The sequence below is a fragment of the Lonchura striata genome, chromosome 3 (genome assembly GCF_046129695.1).
Source record: "Lonchura striata isolate bLonStr1 chromosome 3, bLonStr1.mat, whole genome shotgun sequence".
NCBI classification, from domain to species: domain Eukaryota; kingdom Metazoa; phylum Chordata; class Aves; order Passeriformes; family Estrildidae; genus Lonchura; species Lonchura striata.
The window spans coordinates 18,979,606-18,994,907 of NC_134605.1; the positions used below are offsets into that span (position 1 = coordinate 18,979,606).

General features: G+C 45.6%; 1 protein-coding gene across 1 annotated transcript; it reads right to left on the minus strand.

Annotated features, from left to right (window-relative positions):
• Positions 1 to 1,077: 1,077 nt before the first annotated feature.
• Positions 1,078 to 15,302, minus strand: SLC22A7 (solute carrier family 22 member 7). Its single transcript, XM_021534883.2, has 10 exons — positions 14,844 to 15,302; positions 12,292 to 12,395; positions 8,097 to 8,251; positions 6,570 to 6,738; positions 4,718 to 4,835; positions 3,774 to 3,883; positions 3,466 to 3,680; positions 2,895 to 3,003; positions 1,329 to 1,535; positions 1,078 to 1,141 (listed from the first exon to the last, which is right to left on the minus strand). Exons 1-10 carry the CDS (start codon positions 15,219 to 15,221, stop codon positions 1,078 to 1,080), a joined length of 1,629 nt encoding a protein of 542 aa, XP_021390558.2. The 5' UTR covers positions 15,222 to 15,302.

A 15,302-nucleotide genomic window follows, 5' to 3' on the forward strand; every position in this document is an offset into this window, starting at 1 on the left:
ATCTGTTTTCAGATTTATCCTCAGTATGTGTTCTCTTAACAGTGTTGTGTGTGGTTTAGCTTGAAACACCTCACAGCCCACAGAATCACAGAGCACCTGGGACTCAGATCCTGAAGCCATTCCCTTTTCCCACTTTGGGTACGTGCTGTTTATCAGGATTCCAAAATTATAGGTAATTCCAACTGATAGATAATTTGGTGGCTCATCTCTGTTGTTTGCATAATCAAGTGCAAAAGACAAAGATATTCCATAAAGTTAAGATCAATGTGTTAGATCAATAAGCAGAATGAAGTCCTATAATGGACTACTCAATATTCCATGCAAAGTTTCCTGCAGCAAGGTGGATTTTGGGCTTGGGGTTTAGGATTTGTACTTATTTTGGCTGGTTTTTTTGGGTTTTTTTGGGGGGTTTGGTTTGGTTTGGTTTGGTTTGGTTTTGGTTTTTGTTTTCCTACAGCTCAAACTATAATTCTTGCATACACACTATATTTAAATGCAAAACATTTCTTCTTCTTTGTGTTTGTAGGAAAAATGCTTGCCATTCTCAGTGGGACTCTTGCAAGTACTTTTTTCTGGCTTTGAGCCTCAGTGTAAAAACTGTCCACACCATTTCTAAATACAAGAAATACTTGTAGCTACAGTTTATGGTTTAAAATAAACCATAAATTACCACCCAGTTGGATTTATTAGAGCTTATTTGGGTTTGCATGATTCACATTCAGTATTTTTCTCGCTGCATTGTTTCTCGAGGTGCATGAACCAGTGAACTGTAGTTTCTGGAAGGCTGTGCACAGATCTGAAAGGTCCACGTCCAACAAGGCCAAAGACTGGAAAAGCTTAGCACAAGGTGCCTTTATTTCCACACCCTGTTAGACCTGAGCATCCTTGCTGCTGGCCACACCACAGTGTGAGTTAGCTCCTGCCAGCTGGTGTCCTGATCTGCCTCCTTCCTCCAGAGCCCTCAGTTCCACTTCCCTCGGGAGTGAGATTGGTGGGCAGCAAAGGCTCTTTCCCTGGCAGATCAGAGCATGGCTCAAGTTTGTGTAGCCCTACACGGCGGCTGTCCCACGGGGTTCCTCACTTCAGGAGAGCCTGCAGTGGCACGCCCTCGGGAGCGCTTGCTTCTGGCGGCGCTTTTACTCTGGAAGGAAAAAAATCATGTTTGGGCTGATGGACAGAAAAGCGGGAAGGCCAACAGCTGGCCCCACTGGGTTGTCCCTTCTTCCCCTGCCACCCACAGACAGGGAATTGCAGGCAGCAGAGAGGGATGTCCCCTCTCCTCATCAGAATCCACGTGCAGGGCATGGGGCAGGATGGAGGTGACTCACTGTGGCTTCTCGACGTCCTCGATGCCCTCGGGAAGGCGCACGTTGAGCGTCTCCGGGAGCAGGAAGGCCACAGCACCGCTGCACACTGCGACACTGCAGTAGGTCACCTCGGGCAGGGACTGCCACACCTCGTCCAGCAGGAACACCAGCGGGGCCAGGGCCCCTCCCAGGCGTGCCATGAAGGAGGTGTACCCCATCCCATTCTGCCTGGAAAGGTGCATACCACAATGGGAAAGAGAGGGCTACTTGTGTCACGTCAGACCTCTGCCCTTTTCCCCTCAATTTTATCTAAGTGCTGAGGCTTTTTTCCCCCTGGCTTTTCCCTCTGCCATTTTTTCTTTTCTTTCTTCATATCTTCCTAAAATCATCATATTTTCTAGAGATCAACTGTAGCTGCTGTGAGAAATAGAATTATGTCTATTGTGAGAAAGAAGCTGCAGTTCCACACTAAGAATACCTGCTCTAAAGCTGTTTCCACTTTAAATGTCTAAAACCCTGACAGCATTTTCTAGTAGTAAGACTAGTGAGTTTTCTAACCTGCTTAGAGCAAATCCAAGTTCCTCCTTCTCCCAGGTACTTCAGATGGCAAACACTAGAGCTACCTGTTAGCAGTTTTGGTCCAAGGAAAGAGTCCTTGGAGAAGAGACCAGAAATAAGACCTAATTTTGAGGGGATGGGTGGTATTTCACACTCATGACAAGGATCTCGGGACCTGCTCGTGCATATATGGAACAATTACTGCAGAAGGAATCAACAATTTTGTCTTTGTCAATGTCTTTGAGCAGGAAAGATAAAACTGATCTGGGATAAGATGTAGCAGATCAGTGTGACCACTTTGGTTTAAATGTGAATCATTCCTTGCATGCAACAGACCCTTGAAAGCTAAAGGACTAAATGGCGGGGGAGGGTACTCTGGGCAGGAAGGGACAGAAGTGAAGTAAACCACAAGGCCTGCTGTGATTCATGAGGATTTTTTCAGACTTGCACAAAGAAATCAGTGAGGTGATTCCCTCCACCAGATTTAGCTATATCCCCACCTATGCAAGTGCTAAATCTGGCGTTATGTTACCATTACCTAGGTATGTCAAATAAACTCCATGTTTCCTCCTGAAAGTCTGGTTAATCCCTGCTTTAATATCATCCAGTGTCTAAAAGACTCTCAAACACGTGGTAGTATGTGTCCCTTGTAAAACTTTATATTTCAAGTTATTATTTTCAGGTCCTTTTAACAGTTCCTGACAGATTGTGACAGGGAGCGAAGACTTGACTAAACACAGGTGCTTTATGGAGTGCAAAGATCTTCCCACACAGAATACTCCTCACCTTTCCATTCATCTTCCTGTCAGCACAACCAAACCACCCACAACCCAGGTGAAAAAAAGGGTGGCTTTCTGCCTCTCTCTTGTGAGTATATTGAATCCCTGGAACCTGCAAGTTCCAGAGGCAAGGGACCAGTGCTGCAGCATAGTCAGTCACCAGCACATCCTACTGTGCTGATGGACAAGGCCAGAGGGCAGCACTGCAGCCAGGCCCTGGGGGTGTGCTCAGGTGGGTGCCATCTCTTACCTCAGAATGGTGGGGTAGAGCTCTGAGGTGTACAGGAAGACTGTGGTGAAGGCAGCCTCTGAGAAACCCTTGCCCACAGTGGCCACTACTGAACGTAGGGAGGTGAAGGCTGGGGGAAAGAAAAGGCATTTATGACAATGAGCTGCCTCTAGGAAGAAAGTTCCAGGTGTAAGAAGAGAGAAGGTTCAGTCCTCCCACACACAAAACAGGGAGCTTCATAGCCCTGGAATTACTGTCTCCAAAGGCTGTATCTGTAGGTTTAGTATGTATTAGCCCAAGTGGGAGCTGATGACAGGATAGGTCCTGACAGTTCCCATTGGACAAAGTCTATAATTAAAATAGGCAGTGTGCATTGCCATTGCTGGACCCTTTAGCAGTCACTTGACAGTGACTGGAAACAATCTGCTGTGACCAACGTTAGGGTTTTCCCACATTAGTGACCTTGTCTCATGGACACCCTTCATGTGGAGGATTTCTCTACACAGAATTGCCTGTGGACATATCCACGGCTCTCCTTCTCCAGCACTGCACAAAATGGACTCCTTCCCCCTTTAGCAGAAGAGCCTCTCACACTTGGGAATGGTGATGTTGGCTCCTATGCAGACTCCGGCCAGGATGAGTGTCCATGCTTGGCTCTGCCGCCGGCCCACTCGGTTCACCAGCCAGTACATGACTATCTTGGCTGGAATCTCAATGATGCCGAAGACAAACTGGGAGAGGTAGATGCTGAGCCCAAAGCCAGTCAGGTTCATGCTCATGCCGTAATAAGAGAAGGCAACACCAAACCTGCAAAGAGCGGGTGGAGATGGGACTGAGGGAAATCCCTCTGGGAACTGCAGGATGAATTCCCCTCCTCCTCTGTGAAGTGACACTGCTTACCACACCACACCAGAACACAGAGAGATCTTCCTCAGGACTGGGGTCCTGAACAAGCTGATGCAGGAGTAATTCCCTCCCATATTTTTGTCTGTTGCCATCCTTGTGAGGGCCTGGCAGAGATGGAAAGAAAGAAATAGCTCAGCTGCTGTACTGTTAGGATGTGGACCCCAGACAGGCTGGGGACTTTGACCTTCCCAGCTTCATATCCACCTTGGATTTTCTATACATTCCTTTGCAGAACCATTCTCTGAGCATACATTTTCAGAGGCATGTCATCCTACAACTTTACACATTGCCTACTATTTTAGACCTCTTTTTCTTCTCATGGTTTCTTCTTCCCTCTCACCTACATGCCCCATGTAGCAAAGAGGTCTGCAGAGAAATGGCAGATGGAAAAGTCAGCATTGGCCAGTTCCACCCTCTTCCCCATGTGGCTGCCTGCTGTTGTATGAAAAGCTAGCAATGAACTGCATGTTTTGTTCTTAGGAGTGCATTCATTTAAAGAGTAATTACCTATCCATCTACTTACATAAATACAGAATGCCTAAAAAGTCAGGCACTCAGAAGAAGTTCTTCTTCACTGCTTGTGAAGAAGAGACTATTTGTCCAAAAAGCTTTTTGGCAATTGATTGAGGAGTAAGTACCAGCAGAGTTAATAAGTTATACTCACTGTGTATTTACTCCAGTGTCCAGTCCACTGAGGCCTCTTGCCATGGCAAAAACATGTGGAAAGACACTCCACCTAATGGGCAGGATTTCTGGCCTTATGGGAGCTGAGCTGGTACTCTATCTTGAGGAGTGAATTTCTGTTTTCTAGAGAAAAATGCTCACAGTGCCCCATAGAACACGCTGCAGGCTAAGCATTGCTCCAGGTATCAAACAAGTAAACAGAGACAGACAAAGTGAGAAAGGAAGAACATGTGTCTGGTTCTCCAGCTCCTTACCTCCGTTGAGACAGCAAAGTCTTTCCTTCCATTCATTCTTGCACATGTGAGCAGGTGCCTGTGGGCTTGCTTCACTTTGCCCTTGGCTATGAGCCACCGGGCAGACTCTGGGACCCACCTGCAGGTGCAAGGAGAGGAGATTGCTCCTGTTGGAGCTGCCTGATTTCCACCCCATATCCATGGTTCTGGCATCTTCTCCATGAGACTTCCACCTCAGCTAAATATAACAACTGTGGTGCATGGGAAGTGTAGTGAGGCACCTTTTTGACAGGTACAGGCTCTTCTACCCCTAAAGGCTGAAGTTTCAAACTCTTACCAATTAAAACTGGCCCCAGTGAGTTTTTATTTACACATTTGTGCTTTCTGGGACTCTTTAAACGTTGAAATTGTCAGCTATTAAAAACCACAATATAGAAAGGATTCAGTGAGCTCTAGACATACTTTGTTACTTGCTAAAATGATTTGGTTTTCACAATAATCAAAGCCTTCTGCACATTGGATTCTTTCACTTGAATGGTCTGAGACCAGATCCCTACAACCCATTTTTTGTGATTCATGTGCTCTAAATCAGATCACAGTAAAACTAATGAGCAACTGTTGTCACTATTCGTGCAGGAATTGAAAAGTATGTGTAAAGCAAAAATGTTTGGAGAAAATGTTTGGTCTTGTTTAAAGTTTTCATCTCCTTCCAACAGGCTTACAACCTTGGGAAATATAAAGAAGGAAAGATGGCATTTTGCACTCATTGCCACTGTCTGTAGAGAGTAATACCATGTCTTTGGTTGTTTCATGTCTCCACTGAGTTCTGACATTGTGTCAATAATATCTACTGAGTGCTAAATTAGATTTTAATTCCATACTTCAGAGACTTTCAATTTTCTGCAATCACTGACCTTATGGGTGCTTGAAGACTAGAGTATAATTTGTTGGAGAACTAATCTCCATAAAAGATAGTAACATAAGAAGAAAAATCAAACAGTTATGATGAAAAGGGTGGGTCCAAATGCATCTGTGAATTTCAGACTTCCAAGGACTCAGTTTTTTTATGGCTGGTTGCCCTGGAAAGAGAGTAAAACAACTTGAACAAAAAAGTCAGCAGGACATGTATTTTAATTCTGTTGGACTTGATCAGTGAAATACCAGAAGTTAATCTTTAGACTGTCAATAAATCAACTCTATATTCTAATTTGTATTGCTACAGGGGAAAAACACAGGATGGAAAAATTAAAGTTTCTTTGATCAAATGAACCATCTCCCATTTTAAGGCTTAGGAGATGTCAGGTATTCTTAAATAAGGCTACAGGAGGGATATTGCCCATAGAAAGCAGGTGTATTTGGCCCATGAGGATGGTTACATACCTGAGAAAAGTCTTGGGAAGTGCAGAGATAAATGAATTTGACTTAGCCTGAAGGTGTCAGTAACTTTCATGGAAAATTTGGTGCCAAAAGTATCCTCCCCAGTGAGGTGAGGACAGAGAATGGATAAATGTTTTATCTTGAGTTTACCAACGGTTAAAGTCTGGATCTGGTTGAGTGTTCCTTTACTGGAATCTCTTTTCTTTACTCTGAGCCATGTGTGACAGAGCTGGCAGCACCAAATCCTGCTTCCACCTGTCATCCTAATGCCTCAGCCTCATTCCTGCCTCCTCCTTGTCCCCAGAACTGTGACATAACCTTGGCTCCTGGCCTTGCTGGAGAGGCAAAACCCAGGCCACTCCAGTTTTCCAGAGCTGCCACACTTGGGCAATCCAGGTACAGATGAGTTCTACTCGTCCTGAGGCTGCCGAGCAAATACTAGGATCCACAGAGGAGGCAAATCCCAGTGTGCTCCCTTTCTGGTGGCTGCACTCACCACAGGCAGATGATGCTCAGGAGACAAGGTCCTGTCACGGCCACCAGCAGCCAGTGCCATTCCCGCACCAAGTACGCTGCCAGGGCCAGCAGCATGTTCCCAACACTCCAGAAGATGCTGATCAGGATCCCGATGAAGGTGCGGTGCTGGATGTCCACCCACTCCATCCCTGGAAGAGGGAGGCAGCATCCAGCTGGGACATGCAGGACTTCTCCAGGAAGGAGGGCCTGCAGGGCTTTTTAACAAGGGCAAAGCGAGGGAACAGCCCTGGTCTTCTCCTTCACAAAGTTCCACTGTTTGGCTGATATTTGGAATATTTAAAATATTCAGCCACAGTACTTAAGCTGTTGCAAAGCTGTAAGCCACTAAAATAAAACCTTAGGAAAAGAAATACTGGACATGTGTTAAGGAACAGTGCTAAAACCACTCGTAGTGATAGAGATTTTTTTTATCTCATTCAATAGCATTCACTTGGTCTTCTTCATCAACCAGTTTTTTCCCACCCTAACCATCTTGCCTGCACAGTTTCCCATTTCTCTGTCCACTCATTATTTTAGATTAAAGAAATATATTGAGAAGAATTGTTGCTCACATGCTCCACCCAGAGCAGACAGTAGCAAAAGTGTACAGCCAGTCTTGTTTGTCTGTGTGAACTAAAAGCCAGTTTTCCTCTGAAGTTTGGACATCTTACTACAACATCTAACAATCAGAAATGGCCCTCCCAAGCTCTACTGTGACTTGTAGGAATCAACCTTCATAGCAGTAAACAAACACAGCAGGCCTTAGGATTTGTCTTTTGTGGGCTTTTCCAACACTGAGGCCATTTTAGCTTGGTTTTGACTAGATCTGCAAAAATCCTGGAAATTTCTGCTGCAACTGTTAATTGTTCTTGGGTACAAAACTTTTTGCCCAGTATGTCTCAATGCTATTTACAAAATTATCCAGTGGTTTACTGGATATCCTGAAATCTGGAGCTTGTTTTTATTACGTAATTACCTAAATTCTTCAGCTTCAGTTTTGCCTAGCTCTGTGTGATTTTTGAAAATTTTTTGGTAGTTCTTCTCATTGTAAAATCCAGATTTGCACCTTAGGAAAACTATAAGCAAACTCGAAACTGGGGAAGTAGAAACACCCTGTACATGACACACCATCATCTCATGCTGAGGACGGGGCAATGCTGCTGAATTGTCCTAACAGTGTGCACTTGAAAGGTGAGAACTTTGTACGAGTGGAAAGGGGCAGAGACTTTGGAGTATGGCTTTTATTGTGTTACTGATGATACTTGACAGGAATTGGGTAGCCTGTTGCAACAGAAGTACTAACAAGTGGTTGTTGTATTTTGAATAGACTGTTAAATATTAATTGGACTAACAGCAATTTGTGATTCTGGGATCCTTGCAAGAGGGAAATTGCACATGCAGCAATTTCCAGACCCCTGTTCCTACCAAGTCCGCCCTGCCTGGCAGACAAATCCCACCCCCTGCCTGCCAGGAGCCCCCCTGACAGCCACAGCCCCAACACACTCACCCAAAGGCAGGACAATCAGGGAGAGGCCACTCAGGGCCACCCCGGTGAGGGTCCGTGTGATGGCCAGCATTGTGTAGGACACGGAGGCGGCGCTCAGCATCCCAAAAACCATGGAGCACACCAGGGACAGCTGGAGCATGGACTTCCGTCCAAACCTGCCACAAGCACAGGCTGGGTTACAGTGGCTGGAAACCTGTCACGGGAGCAGGGTTTGAAATGGGCAAACCAGAGATTTTAGAAGAAAATTTAAGGATGCAGCATCCTGGAGAGGAGGAAATGTCTCTGGATCAAGCTGGTGCCACAGTAGTGCAATCCCATGCAGAGCCTGCCCCATAAACATTGGGAGTCTCCAGTGGAAAGACCAGCACTACTCAGAACAACCAATCTGGCTCTCCTGGGCAACACCACCACCAAAAGCAGTGATGCCAGCTTGAAATCCCATGTTGCTGTCACACCCTGCTCCCTCCAATGTCACTGTCAATGTCCTTCTCCCACGGCTAACTCAGGACTGGCCATTGCCACCACTCTCAAGGAGGAGACAGAGCCATGACACTTTCACCCTGCTCCTTGGAGGAAAAATGAAGGAATTAAATTGTCTGCCCTCGTGTGCAAACAGCCCTGAAATCCTAAGGGGTTTCTGAGGAATCTGCCAGGATGTTGCTTCCCCGGGGCTTCCTTACCCCATGGTCCAGAGTCCTGTGTAGAGATTGTGGAGAAATACAAAACATCAAATGCACACAAATGCAATATAAATGTATATAAACACACACACACACATACAGACACATAGACATACATTCAGACACACAGACACACACAGACAGACACACACACACACACACACACACGCTCTCACAGACAGAGAAATATGTCTGCACGTATTTCTACACAACTTATGAAAATCTAAAAATCAAAATGGAGCACAAGGTGTCGGTCTCCTGATGAACATCAGCACTGCTGCATGTTAGGAAAGCTTAGGCTCAAGCAGCAATAGTAGATTAAGCCTGCCAGGAGGTGATATTCAGCCCACAAGGACTGAAATCTTGCTCTGATTCCAGCATTAGGGCTCTCCCAGTGGCCACCTGAGGAGGATGGTGGCAGGAACGATTGCTCCAGGGGAAAAAGTGGCTGCCAGGACATAATGATACAGTAGCATTCCCAAAAATAATCAAAAATTACTTCATTCAGCAGCTGATAAATGAATCTACTAGCAAAACCCCCCATCTTGTGGCTTGGGTACAGGGAGTTTGCCAGATCTGCTTTGAAATTTAGGCTGAGATATTTTGTAAAAGACATCTTGATGCCCCTGGGTCAGAACAGGAAGCATCCAGAAACCCACCAGAGCTGAATCCAGCTTCCAATGGGTAACTGCCCAAGAAAGAAGATATATTTTGTAAATGAAGATTTTCCTGGAAAATACAGTAAGGAGGATATAAAACCATAATATTCCCTGCAGGAGGCAAGGCAGCTATTTAAGGAACCATTACTAGACTCTCAGCAAATGCATACTACTTGCTAGGAAAACCAGGACTGAGCTGTCAGGATTGAACTGCAGGATACAGGGAGGCTGCTAGAAATAATGCCATAAAAATTGTCTTCAAAGAGAGTGGTAGGAAAGCACAACCTCTGAAAGACTGTAAAAAATACAGTAAAAGAAGCAGACTGCATAAGCATAAAAATTAATAAAAAAGCCATTTTCATTAAAAAAACCAATCTGGAAGTCTGTCAAAACATCATTGAACCAATGACATGGACAAGGTACAAAAGGAGAAGACAGGCAATAACAGAAACTATATATGTGTATTTTTGCATACACTTGTTCACAGTGAAGGTTTTTGGAGGGTTTACCTGGGTAAAATTTGTCAATGGAGTAGTTCTCAAATCCAAATACCTGTAATGGCTTAGAAAAATACTGAACTTGAACAGGAGGAAAATGCTAGATGGTTTTCCCCCTGGAGCACCAGAGATGAAATCTCTGCCTCACTGTTAGCACAAAGAAGTGGGATCTCATCTCTGCCAGAGAAAAGGAAGCTTGCTAATGGGAGGTCAAATTTAAAGGGATGATAGGGGAGATGTGGGGGGTGACATCTGAGGTTTAACCTAATGATTCTTAATTTTCCTCTTAGTTCCCTAACCACTAGTCATTGCTGTGTGGATGTTTGCCTAGAGCAAAATTGTGTTTAGCTGTATAATGCTGAAATCTTCCTACTGAGTAGCTGTGGTCAGTTTAGAGCCTCCACTTAAATGAGATGTTTAAATTGTTTTTCTAATTTAGATTAATCTGCCCTGAAATTCTGTCTTCTGTTTCTCTCATCCAGTCACAGAGTTCTTTAGCTTCTGCAAAGCCTCCAAACTCTGACCTCATCTCTGCCAGACTCAGCATCACCTCCCCACTTGCTCCCTTCCCAGATTATTTATAAATTCACTGAAAAACACAAAAATCCAAGCACAGGCTGCTCCCTTATCATAATGGAGTACTTGCACCTCCTCTCTTCTTCCTGGCTTTTACTTATTTAGTCATGCTGAGACCTTCCTTCTTACCCTGGGGCAGCTTTCTTAAAGAGTGTTTGACAAAGAGACTGAGATGGTGTCTCCTCTGCTGACATGTCTATTAATTGATGCAAAGAAATAATGTACATTTGTAAGGCTTGGATCTTTTGGAAAACTCTGGCTGATTCTTCACTGGTGTGTCTCACCTCCCCCTGGGGCTCTGGCTCCACCTTTCAGAGGAGTTTCTGCCAATTTGCCTGGTGCAGACAGAGGTCAGGCAGCCTGGCACTCCTGAGATCTCATTTGGAGACCAGTTTAAAGCTTTTCTATCCCCAAGATGGAGTAGGGTTCCAGGACACCATTTCCCTGCTCCTGGCATTTAAATGGCATTCCTCTGGTGTATTTCTCTCTGCCTTCTTCTGTCAGCTTATTTCAAAGCTCTAGCTCCAGCACCTGCCTCTACACATTCTTCCATGAGCACAGACTCATTTATGTCTCACACTACAGTCTTTTTATTTCCAGATGCTCCTTTTATGCCTTGATCCTCTGCTGGTTCCTCCACCTCACAATCCATTTGTGAAACAAATTACTTTTCATTTTGTGCTACCTTGTGTTATCTTATTTTCTGCGCTATTTTGTCCTGTTCCTTTTCTCAGTTCTGAATTTCTCTCCCTCCAGCTGTGCTATAAAACTATTGTAGATACAAAGCCAAGGCACACAGTTTGAAAATCATGCAGCTGTCTTGAGTCTTTGTACAAGTATACCCATGTACCCATGGGTAAAGACATGGATGTAAAAACTCCCATCTGCAGCACTAAAGTCTCTGGGTCCTTCACACTTCAGGGTGCCCTCTGCAGTGATTTTGCAGCTTGCTGTACTCTAATTCCTTCCAGAGGAGGGAAATCATGAAGCAGTTTCCCAATAATGAATAGTGTACAGGGAATAGCACATCCCAACTGCATGCCTGGACTCTCTGTCCTCTGATGGGTTTCCTGGTTTTGCTGTTGACCAAAATATTTAGTTTCTTATCTGATGCCCTTTCTAGATTATTACTTGGATTTATTTTTCAGGTTTATATTGTCACATCCCAGCATTTAACCAGAGAGAGCAGATTTGTTTGCTTTCTTCATTGCTTCAGCTCCTCCTTGAGGAATAAATACCTCCCTGCTTGAAAAAAATCTCCTTTGCCCCAATTCTCTAGGAATGGCAGAGTCAGATTTTGCTTGCTGGAGACTCTTGAGCAATGGCAAGCATTTAATCCAAGCCACTCACTTGGGTGTCATTAGCCAGTTTGTGTATAATTTGCAAGGAGTTAACTCGTTTAGCCTTTTTGTTCAGCTTTGTATCAATCAGTTTACTCAATTTTTGGACTGAAACTGGTCTTGCAGACTGGATTTTTTTTTTGTTTGTTTTTTTATTGTTCCTGCAGCAATTGTGATCACAGTCAGCAGTGCATCTGACTCCTAACCAAGGCCAGAGCTGCTTCTCTGATCCGGGAAGCATTTACTGGCTCGCTGATCCAGGATCCCTGCGTGGCTTCCCACTACGGCTTGAATCCAATTTCCAAGTGAGAGGCTGGATTCTGCCTTTGCAATTGCCTTTTCTCCTTTCCCTGCCCCTGTGATCACCTATGGAAGGTCACACGTGTGTGGAATTCTTTCTGTGAAGCTGAGGCCCCGGAAGAGAAGCCTGGGAGGGGTCAAACCTGTCGGAAAGGTACCCGAACACCACGGCCCCAATCGTGACGCCGATGAAGAAGAAGGTTGCTGTTGCCTGGTTCAGCCCACGCTGCTCGCACACGAGGTCCCACTGAAACACAAGGCCAAAATGACACTTAGTGGTCAGCTCAGTCTCTGCTGCCTTCTCAGGCTCCTTCATTCCAGTGGTCAGACATTGTATCTTGCAGTTTGTATCTGATGAGTCTGATGGACGTTGGAATCCTGGACTGAACTGCCCATCAGACAGTGCCAGAGTCCTGGAAAATGGAAAGCTGCCACTTACAAAAGTCCCAGTTGATCAATCCCCACTGTGACAGCCTCTCTGTGAACACTTCATAGAATCACAGAATCGTAGAAGATGTTGAGTTGGAAGGGACCCATCAGGGTCATAGATTCCAACTCCTGGCCTTGCACAGGACACTCCAAAAATCACCCCAAGTGCCTGAGCTTGTTGTCCAAATGTTTCTGGAGCTCTGTCAGGCTGGTACTGTGACCACTGCTCTGGGGAGGCTGTTCCAGGGCCCAACCACCCTCTGGGTGAAAAACTTTTCTCTGGTATCCAAACTAAACCCTGACTCAACTTCAAGCCATTCCCATAAGTCCTGTCACTGGTCACTGTAGAGAAAAGATCAATGTCTGACCTTCCACTTAGCCTTGTGGGGATGTTGAAGACCCCAATGAAGCCTGCCCTCAGTCTACTCCAGACCAAGTGACCTCAGCCACTCCTCATATGGCTTCCTCTCCAGACCCTTCACCATCCTCGTGGCTCTCCTTTGAATGCTTTCCAATAGCTGAATGTCTCTTTTATACTGTGGTGCCCAAAACTGCCCCCAGGACTCGAGGTGAGGCTGCCCCAGTGCAGAGCAGAGCAGAGCAGAGCAGGACAATCCTCTCCTTTGAGTGGTTGGTGATGCACCTGATGCACCCCAGGACATGGTTGGGCATCAGAAAACTTTCCTGGGTACCATGCATGGAGAGTTCCCCATTTTCTTCTCCCAACCTCTGCAAGACCTGCCCAGGTGCAAGTCTCCCCCAGCTCCCTCTGTTGTGCCCCTGAGACTGCCATGGTGATCTGGGCATTGGCAGGGGGTCCCACTGCAGTGCTCTGCCACACCCCTCAGCCAACACTGGGGAATGTTGTGATGGTAACCAGTTCCTCTTGCCCTGACCAGTTTCCTTGGAAGTTGTCTGTGCAGGGAAGCAGGAGGCCAGAGAGAAGTAAGGTCAAATATTTACTCCTAGTACTAACCTATTGATTTCTTACTGAAGCGTTGGTTCGGACAGCCATCCTAATTAAGTTAATGAACATAATTTTACTTTCTTGGAAGTAAAAATAATTACCAATCTCTACAGAATGCTGTGATGAAGCCTCTGAGTTAATTTTCTCTGTGTGCAAATGTGGCAAAATTTAATTATCAAACCAGACTTGCAGCCTCTCTGATGAGGCCAGCTAGACCTTGAGCAACCTTTCCTGCTACGAAAGCAGAATTCCAGAGAAAGCCCTGGTCCCTTGAACAGGTCCCAAGGCTGCTGGCCCATGGGAGCAGCATCACAAGGCTCCATGCTGCCTTGTGTACCTCCTTCTACCCTTTCCCTCGGGACTGCTTCACATCTCTCTCCCCAGTTCAGTGTAGAAATGAGGTACAGACCCAGGGCACACACAACCCTCACTTCTGTGCCTGATGAAAGCAGGAGTGGTTGGGTGCTGGGAAGGAAACACCTGCTCTGGGCTGAGACTTGTCCCTGCTCCCACTGAGACAATCAGCACTATCTTTCCAACCCAACTGTGCCCCTTTTGCCTGACCAAATTTCCCCTTCCCTGAGACCTTTTGTGATTTGGACTTTTTCCCAATGAAAGTAAAGCATTAACACTGCTAGCCCTGGAAAAGTGTTTCAGAAGGTGGGTGGCTAATATTTGATGGGCAGGGACCTTTTGCAGGCTCAAGGCTATGGCTGGTTATGAGCTCCATCTCAGTGGAAGACCCACAGAGAGAACATTTAATTTGACAGAGATATATTGGTGGTAGGAGAAGAGAGGCAGCACAACACTGGGGAGAAGAGAAGGAAGGTGAAAGATCAGTGAGGAGGGGTGGCCAAGGGAATAGAAGTTATAAAGTGTTTGGAAAACCAAGAAAGGATATCAAGAGCTCATGTGAAACCCTGACAGGATGCAATCCTGTGCAAATGCCATGTGGCCCACACAGAGTAAATCCTATATCTGTGTCTTTCCTCTGCCATCTCGCCCCCTCTCAAACCTCTCAAACATCTGGAGAAATTAACATGATTATAATGAGTAATGTTGGCATCAATCTAAGCAAGATGAGATGCTCAGAAAAATAATATTAATAAATGTTAGCTCCTAATACTGAGCTTCAGAGAGCTTCCCCCTCCCAGAACATCTTCTCTGAACAGGCTGTGTCCACTGATTACAATGCACAGATTCCTCTCTCATTCCGTGCACTCAGAAAACACCTCTCCATCTTCTCCACAACGCACAGAGCTAATTTCAATTTTGGCTGGATCACAGGCCAGGAATTACCTGGGTGGAGATGGTGGAGGTGAACTGCGAGCGGTCATAGACCCATCCATGCTGGCAGGGCTGGACGATGGATTTGTTTTCTGGTTGCAAAGAGGAGTTGAGCAGCAGGTGAAACTGAGGCTGTGAGAACATCTCACAGGAGCTGAAAGTGCCATCAGGCTTCCGAGGGATGCTGATGAGCAGAACTTCCTCCACGGTGAGATTCACAAATGCCTCTTGGTGTGGAATTGCACAGTGATGAGAGGGGGTAGCAGCAAGAAAATTGTGCAGCAAGAAATGCATAGGAAGGTTGATTCTTGTGAGGCAGAGGGTAGCCAAAATCAAAATCTGGAATCTGCCAAAACCCCCAGTTTCCACCAAGAGATCTTCAAATTTCATCTTTCTTCTGGAGTTTGCTCATTCAGAGTAGCTATGTACCAAGGAGCAGCAACATGAGCTTGAAAAGCAGCCTCTGTTCTT

What these genes read in the sequence shown, in the direction of transcription:
- SLC22A7 (XM_021534883.2), bottom strand. Translation starts at nt 15,221, where the DNA reads ATGAAATTTGAAGATCTCTTGGTGGAAACTGGGGGTTTTGGCAGATTC. An exon ending in CCTCCACCATCTCCACCCAG is followed by an intron (nt 12,396 to 14,843) that starts GTAATTCCTGGC and finishes CTTGTGTTTCAG; the next exon opens with TGGGACCTCGTGTGCGAGCA. An exon ending in CTGAGCATCATCTGCCTGTG is followed by an intron (nt 4,836 to 6,569) that starts GTGAGTGCAGCC and finishes TTGCACCTGCAG; the next exon opens with GTGGGTCCCAGAGTCTGCCC.